The sequence below is a fragment of the Anoplopoma fimbria genome, chromosome 6 (genome assembly GCF_027596085.1).
Source record: "Anoplopoma fimbria isolate UVic2021 breed Golden Eagle Sablefish chromosome 6, Afim_UVic_2022, whole genome shotgun sequence".
NCBI classification, from domain to species: domain Eukaryota; kingdom Metazoa; phylum Chordata; class Actinopteri; order Perciformes; family Anoplopomatidae; genus Anoplopoma; species Anoplopoma fimbria.
In genome coordinates, this window is record NC_072454.1 from 21,802,181 (window position 1) to 21,823,491 (window position 21,311).

The 21,311-nt window shown below is 43.9% G+C and overlaps 1 protein-coding gene across 1 annotated transcript; it reads left to right on the forward strand.

Annotated features, from left to right (window-relative positions):
- Positions 1–8,843: 8,843 nt before the first annotated feature.
- LOC129092766 (sodium- and chloride-dependent betaine transporter-like) lies at positions 8,844–21,052 on the forward strand. The gene is made up of 14 exons (XM_054600781.1): positions 8,844–8,973; positions 10,101–10,235; positions 11,295–11,432; positions 12,470–12,581; positions 12,722–12,854; positions 13,605–13,739; positions 13,920–14,023; positions 14,144–14,268; positions 14,368–14,480; positions 15,760–15,897; positions 15,990–16,092; positions 17,305–17,405; positions 20,704–20,874; positions 20,954–21,052. The coding sequence occupies exons 1-14, from the start codon at positions 8,844–8,846 to the stop codon at positions 21,050–21,052; spliced, it is 1,737 nt and encodes a 578-aa protein (XP_054456756.1).
- The last annotated feature ends 259 nt before the right edge of the window (positions 21,053–21,311 follow it).

Here is a 21,311-nt window from a genome sequence, read left to right on the forward strand (position 1 = left end):
CATACTGCTGCATCCTCCGCCAGTGTGCTAGATGCTGATGGGACGGTCCGTTCAGGGTAGAGGTTTGGTGCTTCCCTGGAGCTCAGTTTAGTTCTTGATGGCACAACCAACCACGTTCTTCACAAACTCTGGTGCAGTCCCCTTAGCGTGTCTGTGATGAGCCTGTGTATTTGTTGATTAAATTCGGTTTAGAAAATAAAAACCTTCATTCATCCCCACCTATTGTCTTTTTGTGTCTTCGCTTTAAGTTCACTAAATTAAGCTCTAGCGTAAATTCAGTCAGGAAGACTATCTCGGCACACTTGGGCTCATAGTCCACTCTCTCTAATACTGCTTCTCCACTCTAGCTGCACACTCCCAATTCCCACTGCTATCAGCTGTCTATCAGCTGGGCGCTCCCATCTAATAGCTCAGAGTCACTCCCTCATCGTTAGCCTATCAGCTTGCTGCTGCCTCTTTTTATATGTGTCGTCTCCCTGCCTGTAGTTGTCGAAGCTGCTGTTTCGTAGGACTCTATACCGGCAGGGTGTCTATGGCAAAGTTCTCTCTAGTTTGACTGCTAATCCTCTGGCTGATTTCTCCCATCACGATGCCAGACTCAGAAACACAGCACATCGACGCTGACAACATTGATTCGGCTTTCACCCCGGCTCAGGGATTAGACCTCTCCCAGCTTGAAAACCTGGCTAACGAAGTGGTTCAGGTATCACCTGCCCAGGTTGAGCCACCCATCGCAGCTCCGGGCCGCAAATGCACAAAGAAAACAAATCATCCAGCACCTCAAGCTAAACGCAAGGCCGTCGCCACCACCTCCGCACATCCCAACCAGGCCTCATCCTCCTTGCAAGCAATCTTCACCGCACCAGCTCAAACTTTGCACCAGCATTCCCTGGCCTCAGCCATCCCTACTCCCTACTCCCCTATCCCCCCTCCGTCAGGTAGGCTGTACGTTCCATCCAAACATTTCTCCATGCTTGAGATCAAAAATCCTCCAGGGAAAAGACATAACTTTATCAGACTCTGACTGCCATCTCCCGAGTGCGAAAGTAAAATCACCACCGGTGAGAATTTCACTGAGCTAATTAAATCATCTAACCCTAGATTATCTAGAGACATGGCCATTGGGACACTGATGTTCTGATATGCAGAATGATCCACCCAGGCTTTGGTTCAGGCAGACGTTCTTCAAAACCTGGCCAAAATGTCGGGTAACAGAAGTTCGGACTAGGCCAGTTGATGAAGCTTGAATTACTGCTCCAACTCTTTTACTTATTTTATATTAAATACCTATTGAAGTCTTGATAAAGTTTGAAGAAAACACTGGAAACAGACAGAGTTCAATTCAATAGAGTTTATTCTTTAAGCAAAAAATGAAACCTGAGTTGGCTCTCCGGAGACGAACTGATTTGGTTTGTCTTTAACATGTATTTAAATAGTATCACAGCTTTTTTTTTTATCTGTAAGCTCTTCCCTGTTTTATTTGATCTGCAGGTGCGCTGAGCTATCTATCATTACATTACATTACATTACAGTCATTTAGCAGACGCTTTTATCCAAAGCGACTTACAATCAGTAGTATATTACATATCATTCACCCATTCACACACTGATGACAGGCTACCATGCAAGGTGCCACCATCAGACTCTAACTAACATTCATGCAACATCCAGTCCACACCGATGGCAAGCCTTCGGGAGCAACTTGGGGTTAAGTGTCTTGCCCAAGGACACATCGACTGCTGAAGCCGGGTATCGAACCACCGACCTTCTGATTGGACCTTCTTGCTCTCCACTACGCCACAGCCGCCCATCATTAAAATGTCTGTGCAAGCTATCTGTCTCTTTTAATTGATTTGGAACTTCCTTTTGCCTGTTAGGATTGACAGCGTTACAATTGTATTGTGCAGTAAAGCTTGCTCAGTAAAAAAAGGAGAGAAGAGCAGGCAGGCAGAGGAAGAAGGTGGGGGCTGAGTAGCGCTTTGAAGAAGCAAAGAGGTAGGCGGAGAAGCCAGGAAGAAGGTTGAACAGAGAGAGATAAGGGAGTGACAGACAAGGATAGAATGGCTGAGGCAGGAGAGCCAACTAGTGGAAGTTATGTGGAACAGTTGACAAAGGATCTAGAGGAAAGAGTTGGAAGATTGTGGGGAAAAGGACAGTGGAAGACAGATAAAAAGGTATGGGAGGATGTGAAAAGAAGATGGACAGATAAAGGATGGCTCAACAGGTTACCGGAAGTCCCGACGATGACAAAAATACAGAAAATGAGGGAAGAGTTGGAAACCCGACGGGAAGAAGCGGAGAAAGCAGAAAAAGATGATAAAGGATGCCACCTTTTTATGAGCAAATTGAAAAAGGCCCGTAAAATAAAGCAAGAGGAAGAAAGGGTGGGAGATCTGGCAGCGACAATGTGCATGGCGTCACGTGTGGACCTCCAAATGCCCGAGAAAAGGGGTTGGAATGCACTAATGGCTCCCGTGCGAAAGAGCAGTAGCGGAGGGGACGGGCAGCCTTCTCGCCAGCAATCGGGAGCTGAAAGAAAGGGGTGGAAAAAGGGGGTGTCTTGGTCAGTACCTTGGTCAGCACCACCCCACCACCACCCACAGCCACTCCCTCCCTTCAGCCCACACCAACAGATGAAACAAGACACTCCAAAAGAAGGATGGGAGTGGAACCACTTCTATGACCCGCACAGTGACTCAGAGTCCAACGAAGGACGTACTACACCTACGGACGCTCTCACGCCACAGGAGAGGAAGCAACGAAAACTAGATCAACAGTACACCACCCTCATGGATGAAATCGACACCTCGATGCGTGAACTCGGGCTACAGCTACATTCGGAGGACGATAAGGACGAAGAAGAAGGGGGAGTCACAGGAGAGCTCATCCATCCAGAACATCCTGGTCACTATTGAGTGGAAGGACTGCTGAAGGGAACAGTCGTAAGAAAACCACCACCACGCCGCTCATTCCGAATTGCTCAGCAGAAGAGGAGAATGAACCAAGAGCTGACCGCGCACCACGCCGGCGCCTACCCTCTCCGCCCAGCCACAGGGGGTCGACCAGGACTGCAGTTCATACCATTTAGCTTTGCTGACCTCACTAGTCTGGTGCAGGCTCTGCCCTCCCTCCACTCAGGAGCAGACCCCTATGGGATCATATCCGGTACCATCAGCCTGTTTCCAAGACATCAGTATAGATTATACAGACATGGGAGCAGATAATGTAGTACAAGGAAAGAGATACATGTTGGTAATGGTAGACAGATTTTCAAAGTGGGTAGAAGCAATCCCCACCAAAAAAGAGGATGCGCAGTCAGTTGTGAAATGGTTGCAGACAGAGTTGATCCCGCGCTACGGGTTACCACGATGCATTAGATCTGACAACGGAACACATTTCAATAACAAAATGCTGGAAAAAGTAGAGCTAAGCCTGGGAATCAGCCACAAGTTTGGCTCAGTGTATCATCCACAATCACAGGGTCTGGTCGAAAGAGCTAATCAAACATTGAAGGCTAAAATAGCCAAGACATGTGCAGGTAACAAGTTAACATGGGTAGAGGCCCTCCCACTGGCATTGATGGCAATGAGATCATCGCCAGGGGGAGGAACACACCTCTCCCCACACGAAATTTTGACTGGTAGAGTTATGCCAGGTCCACCCAGAGATGGAGGTCATATGCCACCTCTGGATGTGTGTCAGATTGAGATGTCTGACTATTTGCATGCACTAACATCTCTCACCACAGCTCTCTCCAACCAGGTTGTTCGAGCCCAGGCGATCGTCCCGGTGGAAGGAGAGCCACCAAAGGTAAAAGTAGGAGACTGGTTCAGGGTCAAAGTTCACAAACGAAAGTGGACTGACCCCAGGTGGACTGGACCGTACGAAGTGAAGGAAGTTACGTCACACTCGGTCCAGGTCAAAGGTAAATCAGGCGCTCCTTGGCACCACCTGACACATTGTGCCCCAGCTCCGACACCTGACAGGACACTGACAGAGGTCCGAACGAATTTGAGAAATGCAGCGACAACTGAGGAGGTGCCTGGGGGACCCTGACGAGCCCCCAGGGAGGCGGAGACCGTTCACCTGGAAAGGGGTGGGTTGTGGGACCAAAACAATGTGTGCAGCAGGCACATGTGTGGCCATATTGATGGGCTTACTCTTATGGAGATTAGAAAGGGGGAAGCTCATTTTTCCCACAGAAAGGTTCACCTCAAGCAGCGCTAAGGTTAAAGTAGGCGCAATAGACCAATCATGGTGTAACGAAACACGTAATGGTTCAGAGATCGGCTCATGGGCCAGGGGAGGGCTATACTATTACTGTGGGGATCAGAGACTAGTTGTACGCATACAGGCTGAGACAACAGGCTTATGTGCGATAAGATAAGATAAGATAAGATAATCCTTTATTAGTCCCGCAGCGGGGAAATTTGCAGGCTTACAGCAGCATAGAGTTAAAGTGCACACAAGAGACATAGTAAAGAAAGACAAGATAAAAATAAAAATGAAAATAAAAAATAAAAATAAAATAAAAAAACAAGTATTATAAATAAGCAATAAAAACAGTAGAAAAACACAATAACTGAAATATAATATTTACAGACAGAAAAAAAAACTATATTAACCATTATTGCACAGTGTTTTTATTGTCATGTGTCATGTGGTCTGCTGGGAGCAGAGCTGGTTGTGTAACCTGACAGCAGCAGGAAGGAAGGACCTGCGGTACCTCTCCTTCACACACCGGGGGTGAAGCAGCCGGTGGCTGAAGGAGCTGCACAGAGCTGCCAGGGCGTCCTGCATGGGGTGGGAGGTATTGTTCATCAGGGATGACAGCTTGGCCATCACCCTCCTGTCTCCCACCACCTCCACCGTATCCAATGGACACCCCAGCACACTGCTGGCCTTCCTGACAAGCTTGTTCAGTCTCTTCTTGTCTGCTGCTGAGATGCTGCTGCTCCAGCAGACCACTCCATAAAAGATGGCTGATGCCACCACGGAGTTGAAAAAGTCCTCAGGAGTGCTCCCTGCACTCCAAAGGACCTCAGTCTCCTCAGCAGATAGAGTCTGCTCTGACCCTTTTATACAGTGCATTTGTGTGATTTGTCCAGTCCAGTTTATTGTTCAAGTGAACACCCAGGTACTTATAAGATTGCACAATCTCAATGTCCTGTCCCTGGATGTTCACTGGTTCCGGAGGACAGTGTTTTCCCGGCGGAAGTCCACCACCAGCTCTTTGGTTTTACCAGAGTTGATCTGGAGGCAGTTCCGCCGGCACCATCCTATGAAGTCCTGGTTCAGTTCTCTGTATTCCCTCTCATCGCCGGCGGGGATGAGGCCGACGATTGCAGAGTCGTCAGAGAACTTTTGCAGGTGGCAGGTAGCAGAGTTATATGTGAAGTCCGAAGTGTAGATGGAGAAGAGGAATGGAGCCAGAACGGTTCCTTGTGGGGCCCCCGTGCTGCAGGACACCCGATCTGACTCACACTCCCCTATCCTCACATACTGTGGACGGTTGGTGAGGTAGTCCAGTATCCATGCAGTGAGGTGGTGGTCCACCCCGGTCTGCTCCAGCTTGTCCCTCAGAAGCAAAGGCTGGATGGTGTTGAAGGCACTGGAGAAGTCGAAGAACATGACTCTCACAGTGCTTCCAGCCTTTTCCAGGTGAGAAAGGCATCTTTGGCTGATCAAATCTGTTAAAGAATGAGTTCAGATCATTCACCCACTGTTGGTCCCCCACAGGTTGTTGGTTGGGCCCCTTGTGGCCAGACATGGCCTTGAGGCTCTTCCAGACTCCGCTGATGTTGTTCTGCTGCAGCTGATCCTCCATCTTTGTCCTGTAGATATTCTTCCCCTCCCTTATCTTCCTCCTCAGCTCCCTCTGCACAGTCCTCAGCTCCTCCTTGTTTCCTGATCTAAAGACCCTCTTCTTCTCCTTGAGGAGGGTCTTTATATCAGGATTGATCCAGGGTTTGCTGTTGGAAAAACACCGTACAGTCCTGGTGGGTACGGTGTTCTCCACACAAAAGTTTATGTAATCCGTTATCGTGTCTGTGAGACCCTCGATGTCCTCCCCATGGGCATCACTGAACACTTCCCACACAGTCGAGTCGAAACAGTCCTTAAGAGCCTCCTCGGCTTCATCGGACCATCTTTTGACTGTGCGGGTCACAGCTGGCTGCCTGTGCACAAGAGGTTTGTACACAGGTCGGAGGTGCACCAGGTTGTGATCAGATCTTCCCAGGGGAGGGAGGGGTGATGAAGTGTATGCCTCCTTGGTGTTGGCATACAGTAGGTCCAGGGTTCTGTTGTCTCTGGTGGGGCAGGTGATGTACTGGGTGAAGGTGGGCAGAGTGGAGGACGGAGGGGCATGGTTAAAGTCACCAGAGAGGAGGAGGAGGGCATTGGGATGTTGTGTCAGCAGCCTGCTTGTCGCCGAGTGTATGACGTCACAGGCCGCTTCTCCGTTAGCAGAGGGGGGAATATACGCAGCTATTGTGATAACGTGCGAGAATTCCCTCGGTAAATATACCGGCCTCATGCTAACGGCCAACAGCTCAATGTCCTCTGTACAGGTCTGCTCCTTAACAGTGATGTGTCCAGAGTTACACCATCTATTATTCACAAACACTGCCAGACCTCCTCCCTTCCTCTTACCGCTCTCCGCTGTCCTGTCTGCCCGGATGATGCGGAACCCGTCCAGTGCAGCGTTGGTGTCCGGAGTCATCTCGGTGAGCCATGTCTCCGTGAACACCATGACGCTACACTCCCGGTATTCCCTCTGATGGCGAGTCAGTGCTGAGAGCTCGTCCATCTTGTTGGGGAGAGACCGCACGTTTCCCATGATGATGGAGGGGAGGACGGGTTTAAAACGTCTGCTCCTGGCGCGACGTTCTGCCCCAGCACGGCATCCCCGTCTCCTCCTCCTCAGCTCACGGGGAACCTCGGGTCTCTCCTCCGGCAGCAGCGGCGCCGTGTCCCGGAGCGCTAACAGCTGACCCCTGCTGTAAACAAAGGGGGCCATGGCTGCGGGCTGAGCCTCCGGGCACGGAGGTGGAAAGTGCAGAAAACTGCAGGTAGACCACGTGAAAGTCTACGAGTCTTACTGCCATAGTGCAAAATGTTTACGAAAATTAAATAAGTAAAAAAAAAAGTAACAGAAAGTAACAAAAAAAACACAATTTAAAGGAAAAAGCTCACAGGTGAGCAGGAGCTGCTGTAAGAGGCAGCCACTCGCGCGGCGCCATTTTACTTATGGTCAGGTTATCAGTGCCACTAACATTAATAGGAAATAAATTAGTGGAGTCAGAAACAACTTCCAACTCCCTCGTAATACGTAGGCGAAGGCACATCTTAGCTAAGCGCAGTACAGAGCCCTTTGATGTTATGTCCGGAAGCACAACATACATAGATGCGATTGGCGTCCCCCGCGGAGTCCCAAATGAGTTCAAATTAGTAGATCAGGTAGCTGCAGGATTTGAGAATCTGCCATTAATATCTGCCCTCTTCCCCGTCACTCCAAACAAAAATGTAGACAGAATAAATTATGTCCACTATAATGTCCTGCGTCTTGCCAACATGACTAGAGATGGGATTGCTGGGATAGCAGAGCAATTGGCCCCAACATCTCTGATGACAGTGCAAAATAGGATGGCCCTAGACATGCTCCTAGCAGAAAAAGGGTGTGTTTGTGCAATGTTTGGAGACATGTGCTGTACTATCATTCCCAACAACACTGCCCCTGATGGGTCAGTTACCAAAGCATTAGCAAACCTGAGAGCCCTCTCAGATGAAATGCATGAAGCGTCAGGAATTGACAACCCCTTCTCCGATTGGATGGAAAACATGTTTGGGAAATGGAAAACGTTGATCATGTCAATCGCAGTCTCGTTTGCAGTGTTTCTGTCCATAATAGTTACCTGTGGTTGTTGCTGCATCCCTTGCCTTAGAACAATGATAGGAAGACTAATCACAACGGCCCTCTCCACCATTTGTTTGTCAACGTGTATGGTATGCAGACACACATGTAAAACTTGTTTCCATCACAGGCTGGACAGCTCTCTAGCTGGAGGAGAGCTCACCGGAGCTTCTGCTCCAGGCTGCTGGAGGGTTGCTGCTGCTTCATGCAGAGACCGAAGCTGCTTTAACACAGGGCGTAACCCTGTGATGGAAACAAGTTTTACATGTGTGTCTCCATACCATACACGTTGACAAACAAATGGTTGTCTAAGGGTAGAAGCAACAGGCTTGACTTGTACTATGTGTTTGTTTAGACTTCAAAAGTCTCTCACTCAATGTGTAATCCTGATAAGATGTGGATTAGGGTCTAAAGAGTCTAAAGTTGAAGGTTGTAAAACGGCAGCAATGCAACACAAATTTAATCAATAAGCACTTTCACACAACATGGTAGTGGTAGTAGTAGCATCTGTCTATCTATCTGTTTCGTGGTCCATTTTGTTTCACAGACCAAAATTTGTTATCGCGATTCCCAACCTCATAGTCAAAGGATAAACATCAGCTTTTTCGATTATGCAGATTTTTGTTGTTGAATGTATTGTTCCAGAATGTACCCCTCCAATATTGAGATATAAACACATATCTAATGCAATTGAAAAAGTTAACATCCAACCCTGCTTACACTATGCATGGCTTTCAGACGGATGGAACCAGGAGAACAGGAGCCTCAGGGTTAGTAAATGTTATATATTTGTTAAACTGAACAAACTCCCTGCCACCAAAGGCATGGCCCTCAGGGTGAAACGGTCTACAAGTGAGCACAACACCTGGTTTGTCAGGTGTGTGTACTGATAGTACTGATCAGGGAACTGAAGAGGGAACACAGAAAGATGGACACCAGAGTGACAAAGAGGGAACAGTGGACGAATAAAAGAGAATATATCCTGGCAGCAGCAGGCAACGTGGTGGGCCTGGGCAATGTGTGGAGATTCCCCTACCTGTGTTATAAGAATGGAGGAGGTAAGCTGGAACTCAAGGTCCATAAACTGGAATACTTGCGCAACTTTTAAAAACCAATGAGGTCTTCTTCATTACATCTGCAATGAAGAAGAGAGAGCAATGCATGTGTGAGTGTTTGTGTGTTTAAATAATATATATATATATATATATATATATATATATATATATATATATATATATATATTTATTTATTAAACACACATATTTATACATATACATAAGATAAAAAGAAATCATTCAAATTAAATTTGCAAAACTTTAAGAAAGCTCACACTGTATAAATTCAATGTATTTGTCACATGGATAAGTAAAAGCATTGGTATTTGTTGGCAACTCAGTATCTACTAATTTTAATCAGCTAAAAAAAACATGAAAGCAGATGTATTTTTACTTGTTATACATTTGGCACTTGCTGAAAAAAACAGCCAAGCTACTACATGGTCTTTTAGGTGCCTTTAGGGAAAGTGGTAGCGCAGCATGTTTGACAGGCTAGTTTGTTGAGGCAATATAAAGTACAAAGGAAAAATAACAATGTGAAGACAAATCGTTATGGCATAAGGTAGAATGGCAGGAAGTCCATCAAGGAACTAACTTGGCCCCGTTCGGGTTTAATGAAAACTTTCGTTAACATTAGTTTGAGATGAGGGAAACTCTTGGATTTCAGTTCCAGAAAAGGGGGAGTCAGTAACTTCGGACTCAGTTCCTATCAAAGAGCGAATCGAAGCGCATTAATTTCCGATGGCTCGCTGTAAAGTCACCGCTTTTATGCATTGTCATTTCTTTGAACAGAAGGGTTTTGCCCTCACCTTCAAATATTATGCAGCTTTTTAAAACAGACTGCGTACAATCTCAATATTTTAAACAGCATTTCAAGTGACGTGTAACTTAGTTACATTTTGTTGAAGTATATGAAATAAAGCCACTGAATGCTAATGAGTCAAGATCCAAATAGATTTCTCACATATGAAATCCACTGTCTTTTAACATTTAAATCAAATAATAATTGTTAGTGGCAGCATAACATTGAATCAAATACCACTCCATTTTACTCAATTTATCAATTCAGATTTTATCCTCATCCTCGTTGCTCAGCATTACTGGTCTCTTGTGTATTTCTGTCTATTCAGGTGTCTTCCTGTTGCCTTACTGTTTCTTTGCTGTGCTGTGTGGAGTGCCACTTTTCCTGATGGAGACTGTGATTGGTCAGTACACACAGGAGGGCGCCATCTCCTGCTGGACCAAGCTCTGCCCGCTGGCACAGGGTAATCAAATCTGATTGTTCAATATATTGAGCATGAAGACACTGTGTCATTCAAATGAATTGGACTGTAAACAAGTTTCTATAGGTGTTATGGGTTAGCAAAATACCATTATACTTTTTCCTTTAACTGATCAAAAACCCAGGACCCAGTCTTATAATAGGATCACTTTTATAGCAGACCTATAGCAGACTTTTGTTAATATCCCACAGTACCATTACCTGACACAGGAGTCATAGCAGAGTAAGAAACATAGGAAGTGTGAATGTAGCCACTCAAGGGGGATTTTGATAGGTAACCCTTGTGTTTTGTCGAATTGGCTTTACTTCTGTTGGGACTCACAGTCATGATGGCGGCAGAGCCATTTTCCCATGATCCTTTCATTTTGACACAAATGTAATTATTTAGTGCTGTGCTGCTGTAACTCAAGACACGAAATACTGGAGCTATAAGTTTTCCTCCAATCTTCAAAATCAGGGCCTAATCATAGATCTATAGAGAGAACTTGGAGGTCTGGCCCCGTTCATTCAAATGAAAGTAACTCATTGGCACATGAAGCAAAAAAAGTTTGTCTTTTTAGCACAAAATTACCCGGAACCACAGGGCCCGTAGAGCAAGCGCACTAATCTAACTTCGGTCCAGCTTGTTCAAGGGCTTAATCACATGAGCGAAGAAAGGAAAATAACTGTTGATTGGGCTATCGGTGCATTCTAAAATTTTAAGGACCCTAATAAGGGCTATTCAACTTGCGTTCTAGGAAGTTGATTTACCTAAAAAAAAAGTATCAGCTGATTCTCTTTCCCAAATAATAATTCCCCAGTTTTCCCACTATAACATATTTGCTCTACTGGCGATCTTCCTTGGGACTTGATAAAAAGTCAATATACCCTGTATCTGTGTCAAATCAAACAAAGATAGAAGGGCAACTGCATTTATCATGAACTCAACTTTGTTCCTGGACAGTATTCACAGTATTACCATGGTTCTGTAAGTGTCCTATTTCATAGTGCTATATCATATGACATCTTAAACTGAGGTTTGTCGGGTGTTCTCTCCCTCCAGGGGCCGGCTATTCCAACATCATGATCCAGCTTTATTCCAGGACCTACACCATCGTCTTGGCCTGGGCCCTCCTCTACCTCTTCTATTGTTTCAGAGACCCTCTGCCCTGGACCACCTGCAACAATCCATGGAACACAGGCTAGTATGGCTGCTAATTCACTGTTAGATCAGCTTCTCTACCTCACTGGAATACTGCCACTATGTCTGGAATAATACTAAAGTTCCCACATAGATTCACACTTGGAGGGATGGGAAGCAGCAGAAAGTTAAAGCAAGTGCTTATATTATATTATAACTAAATTATTTAAAAAATGTTGATGCAAAGGTTATTGCATGGATTTTTGCCAGCGTACTACCACTGAGGGCTGTCAACTGTCTGGCAGGGAGCGGGTTAACAGCTAGAGATTATGTACTGTGGTTGATAAGCCTGATGGAAGGCAGGTGTGCTGCATGGGTAGAGCGACAACCGATGAACCACAGGTGAGTGATAGAAAAGCCGGGAGCTGAGTTAGTAAAACCACGCCCACAAAGACAGAAAGACAGACTGGTTAGACAGAGGGGTCAGACAGATAGGTCAGAAAAGGGGGAATTAAAGAAGAACACTGGGGAACAGTTTGACTAAAGTAAATTCCTTACAAAGATGGCGATGGCCATTAGTAGCGCTACGTATTGCTGTCAATGGCTGTATTGGCCTCGGTGTGATTTTACACAAACTTTCCAGCAGGCCATTTTAGCTTTTGGGTATGAGCAAGTAAGCAAGTGGCTGCTAATCAGAGTTACCTTCATAAGTTTTGTGTAACTGGAGCCGCCAAGTGAGGAAATAACAACGGCAGACAGCTTGGTAGATTAACTCGGTATTCCGTGGGCGGGGATTGGTCACCTCAGAGGTAGCGCTATGTTAGGCAAGCCCAACACATGGCGAGACATGGCGAGACAAATCTCAAAGGCTTTTAGGAACATGCATTTCCTGACAGATTGAACAAGTAAAAAGAGAGAGGACGTTCAAACTTTGTGGGTCTCCAAACACAGTGAATATAACTTTTCTTATAAGTTTGAAACTAGCATTACACCCATGTTTACTTGCTAGCAAACTGTGTTTCATGACTCAAAATAATGACCATATCACAGTAACTGTGTGAGATCAACACGTAATCAGCGTGCATTCCTATCAACAGATGAATGTGTGGATCTCACCTCTGCAAACTGGACTGCAATACACAGTGGCAATCTGACAGTAAATTGGACATCTGGAAATCTCCCCAAGTCATCGGTCTCTGAGTTCTGGAAGTGAGTCAGGGTTGTCACATTAAGCTCATATTAAATTACAGAGGGTGGTAGCAGTTGATCAAGTATTTAGTACATTATTTTTTCTTGTCAAATATGCAAATTCTTCTTGCAACCATCATCGTCTGGTGTCTCCCGTGCAGTAGAGGATTGCTCTCCATGTCTGATGGAATAGAGGAGGTTGGCACAGTAAAGTGGGAGCTGCTGCTGTGTCTCCTGGCCTGCTGGGTGGCCTGCTACTTCTGCATCTGGAAAGGGATCCGTTTCACTGGAAAGGTTTGTCTCCCGTGCTGTGTCCCTGGAGTGACAGCGACGCACACAGCTGTGTGTGTAGCTTTTAGCTGAAAGCCAACCACACCATCCAAAACAATAAAAGCGAGCAAACTGTTATCCCTACAGATAATTATTACCATTCTCTGTGGTTTCCCTCAGCTCCACAGAGCGTCTTTTAGCTCTCTGGCTGTGTTCGCACACTGCATCGTATGTGGATTTTGACTCGAGAAATGACTAGATCTATACATTAGCAAGAATTTCTGAGTATGATACGTAAGGTTACTGCACTGAATGATGCTGGTGACAGTTAATACTGAGGATACATAGGTTATAGGACGGTTATAGTTATGTATACAAAACAACATTGTTTAACATTAAATAAATGCATACAAACTTGTCAAACTTGTCAAATTACAATATAAACAAAATAAACAGTTAACAGATAAACAGATTAATAATTATTCCCTGTAGACACCAGAATTATACTTTTTTACTTTATCATTCCAGTTTTTCTGATTTGCTCCATTTTCAACTAACACAATATTCAAATAAATTGGATCTTACCTAAAATAGGAAGAAATAACTTAATATTTTGCTATGATGGTGGTTTCTAACAGTAGTTTAGTCTTGGGTTTCCCGGGGGGCCCCAGTCGGTAGTCTTTGTATGTTAAACATGTTGGTAGGATGGGAGTTAACCTGATGCAGTGATGGTTTATGACCAGCAATGTGTTAATTAGCCACTGAAATTTCCAGGTGGTGTATTTCACGGCGGTATTCCCCTATGTGATGCTGACCATCCTGCTGGTCAGGGGGTTGACGCTGCCGGGAGCCTGGAAGGGCGTGGTCTACTACCTGTATCCAGATCCTTCTCGCCTGGCAGACTTTCAGGTGACACACAGTGGAGAAATCATGCAGCTTTACAGTGTCTAGTTTGTTTGAGAGGTAAAGTTTATTTCTTTTTTTGATGCTGATGTTAGTGTCACAGTTACCTGAACAGCCCCCTGTGACACACTGATATAATACTGATGACATACTTACATGTGAGTCTTTTGTATATTTGTTCTTCAGGTGTGGATGGAGGCTTGCGCTCAGGTCCTCTTCTCCTATGGTGTTGCATCAGGAACCCTGATCACACTGGGCAGCTACAACAAAGTCAACAACCACTGTTACAAGTAAGCAACGTAATCTGTAGTTCCACCTTTACATTTTGGAAGTTGTGTTCAATGAGTTTTGCCAACTCATTGAACACAATGAGTTGGCAAATGTGTGCTAAGCTCTGCATGTGTCTGCAGGGACAGTCTGTGGTTGTGTTTGCTCAATAGTGCCACCAGTTTCATCTCCGGCTTTGCGGTCTTCTCGGCTCTGGGCTTCATGGCCGACACACAGGGAATTCCCATTGACATGGTGGTTGAATCAGGTATGATTTGAATCCCTCAGCTGTTGAAAACGATAATCAAATACACTTTTCTTGGAAAAGGACACAAATCACATTTAAATGTCTCCTCTGTCCTCCTAGGTCCCGGGCTCGCGTTCATCGTATTTCCTCAGGCTGTTGCCATGATGCCCCTCCCCCAGCTGTGGGCCGCCTGCTTCTTCATTATGCTCATTCTGTTGGGACTGGACACAATTGTAAGACCAAGCGGACACAAGACATAAAGCCAGTGTCCTGCACAAAGTATTAACTTAACGTACAAAGATATGCTGCACCTGATAATGCTGAATCAGTGAACACTGTGTAAAAATGTAGCTTAAAGTATTGGTGTGGCTCTATGGAGGGCAATGTCGGTCTGATGGTCAGTCGACTCCTTTGATCCACACAGAAATATCTCAGTACCCCAGTTTCTCAACTATAGGATGGATTGCCATTCCAATTTGTTTAGACATTTGTAGAGGATGAATCCCCTGACTCTCCTCCTTTTAGTGAATGTTTTGACTATGTGATAGATTGACATAAAATGCGGTAAAGATATTCATGGTGCCTGGAGTATTTTAATGACTTTGGTGATACTCTGACTTTTCATCCAGTGCCACCATCAAGTCAAAATTTTAATTTGCTCAATATTTTAGAATCAGCTGAATCAGATTTTCTTGTCAGGTTCTAGAGTCATAGGTTTGTGTGTCCACACCCTCTGTGTGCGGACCAATCAGAGTCCTGTGATGAGCTACTGCAGAGTATTTCTTCACTGAAAGAAGAGCAAAGAACTGCATGGAAGGCTTTTCTCAACGAAAATCAACAGCAGATGCCATAGTCAATTGACACATCTTTAAAATGACACATCTCATTTTGTTAAATGTCTGTTGCCTTAACTCCTACTTCCTCTCTCACTTCCCTGCCTTCCTCCGCTCAGATCTCTCGTTTGAGCGAGGAGTGGAGGTAGGGAAAGGAATCAAGGGCACATGTTAGCATATTGAAAAGCACCCCAAGTAACAAGGAAAAGGGTGAAGAAGGGCGTCATAAAAATAATTATAGGAATTATGCAGAAATAACAGAACAAAACTTTAAAGCCAGGAGATGAATTTAAGCCCCATGAAAAATAATAGGGTTACAGTTGTGGAACGTCTTTAAATCAGTCTGCATTTATCTTCAAATAAATATGAATGATTCCTACACTATTTGTTTTCCACACCTGCTTTATATTGTATGAAAACCTTCACCCTCAGTTTATTAAATCCACGCGGCCATCATAAGAACGTGGCACACCCTTTTGCCTAAAGGAAAATAACCCAACACCAATAGCTTCCATTGGCGGTTGCACCTCCACCATTAAAATAGGGCCCCACACTTCTGGAATGCTTTCCTATTGGTGAACCGTCATCGACCAAAATATACCAGCTACAAAATGGCCACGATGCATGTTTGATGTAACAATGTGTTGAAGTTATTCTTTTTTGTGTGTGTGTGTGCTAGTTTGCAGGTCTGGAAACAATCACGTCGTCAGTGATTGACCTATTCCCGGGACAGATGCGCAGACCCTGGCGCAGAGAAATCTTCCTCTTCTTCTTCTGCACCATCAGCTTCATCATACAGATCTCTCTCACCACTCAGGTACGACACTCAGACCCAAACACACTGGCGAACACTGTTGAAGGTGTATTTGAAGTGACGCTACATTAACGTACCTCTTCTGTGTTTTCCAGGGAGGAATGTACCTCTTCGAGCTGGTTGATTACTATGGTGCCAATGGAATAAGCATCTTATTTGTGTCTGTGGTCCAGTGTGTGGCTGTTGGCTGGGCTTTTGGTAAGTGGTATCAACATCATGTTTAAATTAATCTATAGTTCACAAGATGCAAGCACTACCCATGTATATGTCCAAGAGCTATTCAAACCACAGGAACTTTGTGTGTTTTCACCAAAGGAACAAGGGCCCAAATCTCGACCCTTATATCATGTTCATATTTGACAAATCCACGTCTCCCAGTTTACATCTAGTGCCATTAATTGAAGAAGTCTGCCTGTGATGTAGAAAAGTGAGTATACATTTCCACTTCCGTGAATCTTGGCCGACTGCCCGGCAGCCCTTAAAGTGATAACAAAAGTGTCTTAACTACAACTTGCTAAAAAATAGGCCCCATAATGTTGGCACTGAGCATAATCCATGATTTGGCAGAATCATCCAATATCAGTGGTCATGTCTGGAGATAGAATTGCTAATTTAAATTCCTCTGCCACAGTTGCTGAACCCAAAAATGTCCTCTTGTAGGTGATTTTTTTAGAAATTGTTAAATAAATAGTTATGTTAACATACAGTATGTAATATTTGTGTCTTTTTTTATAGCCTTGTTGATGCAAGTGTTTAAGGCTAAAGTTAGGAAAAACATGATCATAAAATAGTTTAACAGGAGTCGGTGACAGCCACAATTACAATACACCCTCTCACTAGGGATAAAATCCAGTGAGCCCAAAACTGGAAGAATAGGTTATCAGAAATAGTTTTCAATCATAAGAGTGGTGTATGAGGATTTATATAAAACTTTTATAATCTTCCTTTAACATCAAATCAGATGATAAAATATATTAAAACTTTTTGAATTTGGGACCGATTACAGGAGACTGACTAGAGAAATGACACTCAGACTCCAGATCCACTAGAAACCTGCTTTTGTAAGCTCCAGAAAAGTTTTTTCAAAAGATCTTCATTCAAAACACATTAGATGAACTACCAAAGTGGAAAAAATAACAGACCTCGAAGCCTTCATTAATCAATATTTCCACGGACATTTAAATATGGAACCTGGCACCCAAATCAAGAAATAAAAGACAGAAAAGGCGTCTAGTGCGCCATCTAATAACCTTGAGTTGCCTTTTTTGATGGTTTTGGGGCTCCATACAAACCCGCCCCATTTCAAAAATGGGTTCCAGGCCAAACCATGAGTCTGTCATACATCATGCTTCTACATCAGGAAGTCCTGTCCTTTTAAATTGTTAGTAACAAACTGTATTAATCTTGCAGGGGCTGAGCGGATGTGTGACGCAGTTGAAGTCATGACAGGACAACGACCGTGGGTTTTCTTCAAACTGTGCTGGCGCTACTTCACCCCTCTGATCTGCACGGTGAGTTACACACTGTTAACAGCTGCAGGAGAAATGGCATTAGGAATAAAGATGGCCAAACAAATAAGTTCAGAAATTAAGTTTTGTGTAATAAAATGGAATGACACAGGGAAAAAGTATTGAACACATGAAGAAAGGGAGGTGCAAAAAGGCATGGAAAGCCAAGACACCAGCTGAAATCTATCAGTAATTAGAAAGCAATCATGCCCCTTGTCAGTGCAAATGAATATCAGCTGGTTCAGTCCCAACTGATGGCCTATAAAAAGGTGTCTCATTACCAAGGTGTCACACAAGAAACATCTCATGATGGGTAAAAGCAAAGAGCTCTCTCAAGACCTTCGCAACCTTATTGTTGCAAAACATACTGATGGCATTGGTTACAGAAGGATTTCTAAACTTCTGAATGTTCCAGTGAGCACTGTTGGGGCCATAATCCGGAAGTGGAAAGAACATAATTTCACCATAAACTGGCCACAACCAGGTGCTCCTCGCAAGATTTCTGACAGAGGAGTGAAAATAATTATCAGATGAGTTGTCCAAGAGCCAAGGACCACTTGTGGAGAGCTTCAGAAAGACCTGGAATTAGCAGGTACAATTGTTTCAAAGAAAACAATAAGTAATGCACTCAACCGCCGTGGCCTGTATGCACGCTCACCACGCAAGACTCCATTGCTAAAGAAAAAGCATGTTGAAGCTCGTTTAAAGTTTGCTGCACAACATTTAGACAAGCCTGTGGAATACTGGGAGAATAGTCTGGTCAGATGAGACCAAAATTGAACTCTTTGGATGCCATAATACACACCATGTTTGGAGGTCAAATGGCACTGCACATCACCCCAAAAACACCATACCAACAGTGAAGTTTGGAGGTGGGAACATCATGGTGTGGGGCTGTTTTTCAGCATACGGCACTGGCAAACTTCATATAATTGAAGGAAGGATGAATGGAAAAATGTACAGAGACATTCTTGATAAAAAATCTGCTGCCATCTACCAGGATGATGAAGATGAAACGAGGGTGGACATTTCAGCAAGACAATGATCCCAAACACACAGCCAAGGAAACTCTCAATTGGTTTCAGAGAAAGAAAATAAAGCTGCTAGAATGGCCCAGCCAATCACCTGACTTGAATCCAATAGAAAATCTATGGAAAGAACTAAAGATCAGAGTTCATAGAAGAGGCCCACGGAACCTTCAAGATTTGAAGACTGTTTGTGTGGAAGAATGGGCCAAAATCACGTCTGAGCAATGCATGCGACTAGTTTCTCCATACAGGAGGCGTCACCTTTAGAAATATATTTACTGAAAAAATGGTGACGTGTTCAATACTTATTTTACCCGCTATATATATATATATATATATATATATATATATATATATATATATATATATATATATATGTATACATGTAATTGCATTTTATCAACTCTCCTAGCTTAGAAAATTACTCCTAACTCAACCCAACATTTATTAGCTCCAGAGGAGTACTTTACCTGTTAGGAGTCACTTGCAGATGTCTGGCAAAGATATAATGCAAGAGGAGAGATGTTTTGGGTACGCTTGATGACAATAAGCTTATTAAAATATTTTTGGACAAAAGAATAATGTTTCTTTTGTGATCAAATTTCAGGTTATGCATTGAAACTTGTAGCAAAAATGTTCATTTAAAGTAGATAGAACATAAAAGATAAATCATTACCAAAACAAAAAAACACAACTAATGGCAACCCCCCATCCATAAAGCAGAGTATGCTTCAGGGTGGGGCTATCTTGTGATTGCAATGGCAAATCGTAACTATCAGAACGGGCCCTTCTGTACCTCCCTACAAATAAAAAAAATACTAACTAGAAATATGGTCGTCCCTGGTCGCTTTTATGTTATATGCAAAACATAATGTTACTGCTGCATCTTCAAAAATTATGTTGTTCTAGTTATGCACACGCGCGCTGTCGGACGTCACGACGGCAGTCACGACGGCAGTCACTTTATGAACAACAATCATTCAACAAGTGTGTGGAAAGAAAATGCAACCAGTTCAACGAGATACAACACTGAAGCAAAACCAGCAATACAAATGTCAAAGTTTCACTCAACAATGACGTTCACTTGAAGACAAAATCCATCCTCCTGTCCTTTTGGAATCATTTTTCAATAGCCCTGTCATAAAGCTGATCCTTTTTTTTAAACAATGTCCATCTTTCCATTGAACGGTCGTCTTGAAAAGGGCACTGATAATAAATCGGCGATAATATCATCTCCACCTGCGACGATATCCTCTCCACCAGCTGTGTGAATATTCTCCACCTTTTGCCATTTTCAGAGTCGGCTATCAATCGCTAATTAGCACTAAGCTAGGTTTCGTGAGCGGGTCTTCTAGAATACCCTGGAGCTGGGAACATTCTGAGAGAATACGCCCATTGGCTACAAATCCAAATATGATTGGTTGATCAAATTTACAATCCAAACGTACGCTCTCATTACGTTCAATTGTCAGGGCATTCTATTAAGGAAATAGAATACCCTGGATGGAGGATATTCTACCCAGAGACGAGTAAAGAAAAATATCTGATTGGTTGCATTTTTTTTCCAATATTAAACCACTCGGATGCGCAAAGCATGGTCGGAAAACATGGGTCATTTTAAATTTTATTTTATTTTATTTATAGAATTAATCAGATATGTTTTTTTATTTATTTTATCTGATAATTCTAGGGCCTTCTCTGAATACCTTGAAGGCTCTGACATTTCGGAAGCGATATTGTCCTGTCAATCACAGTGATTGGGCCCTGGGCTACTTTACGGGCGTGATATCGGCCCAGAACTGGTTTTCATGGGGAGGTTTCTGTATTGGTACCATAAGTCCAGAATGTTTCAGCTGACTTAGCCCCTTCTCACACAGAGATTCCACAGATCGGCCGTTAAGGCAGATCCGCCGGTTTTGCTTTTTCCACACTGAGCTAAACATTGACGACAATGCTGCTCCAGTGTTTGATTTCAGATGGCATGTCGGCATCACAGAAGCATAAGAGGCGGGACACAACAGAGTCGGGCAGTGACTTGCAGCCTAAACGGGTACTGGCAGATAAACTCCGTGTTGAGGTCTTTCCACCCATGAGCAAGAGTCCTGTTTGAAAGGGGCTTTGGTTGCAAAAGCAAAACCTGTCTTAACAAAAGACTACATACAATGAGGTCTTGGTTTACACTGTTAGCAACACAATAAAGGCGAGGGACACAGTGTTAACCCAGCCTATTTGTCCACAGAAGAATGAGTTTGTCCCTCTGCTTTTCCCTCAAGGTTTGCTTCGTCTTCTTCATCCTGGACCTCAAGACACTGGAAACCAGCGGGGGCTCTGTGTACCCGGACTGGGCTTACTCTCTGGGCTGGGCCATGGCCCTCTCCACTATGGTTGCAGTACCCATCTGTGCTGTGGGCAAGATCTGCCTCACAGAGGGAACCCTAAGACAGGCAAGAGCACAAACACAATCCATTAAAAATGTTTTATTCTGCTTTTGTGTAACTAATGTTCTATTTTTTCTGTCAACAGCGTCTGATGGCCCTGTGGCGTCCGGTCAGTGATCCTCTTGGTCCCGAGACAAACATAGAACACGTCCTGAATGAAACTGAGATACAACCGATGTTATGAGTCTGAATAAAATGTACCTTTGGATATGTGAAGGGCTAGCTGTGGACTATTATTGACTTGTTATAATATTGATTAGTTTATTAAGTGTAATATTGAGTGTGATCAGCTCAGACTTTATGCACTAAACATTAGGAACGTAATGTAAAGAGTGTCTTCCAAATGAATACGTGTAAATGTAAAACAAAAATATGCGGGGTTCCTTTCATATTCTGATTTCAAAACTGCAGAAACCAATTTTTTAACCTTGGTCTGACACAGC

Excerpts from the sequence above, each read along its gene's own strand:
- LOC129092766 (XM_054600781.1), top strand. The coding sequence starts at position 8,844 with ATGGACACCAGAGTGACAAAGAGGGAACAGTGGACGAATAAAAGAGAA. Across the intron at positions 12,855-13,604 it reads GGATCCGTTTCACTGGAAAG|GTGGTGTATTTCACGGCGGT; the intron begins GTTTGTCTCCCG and ends TGAAATTTCCAG. Across the intron at positions 20,875-20,953 it reads CAGAGGGAACCCTAAGACAG|CGTCTGATGGCCCTGTGGCG; the intron begins GCAAGAGCACAA and ends TTCTGTCAACAG.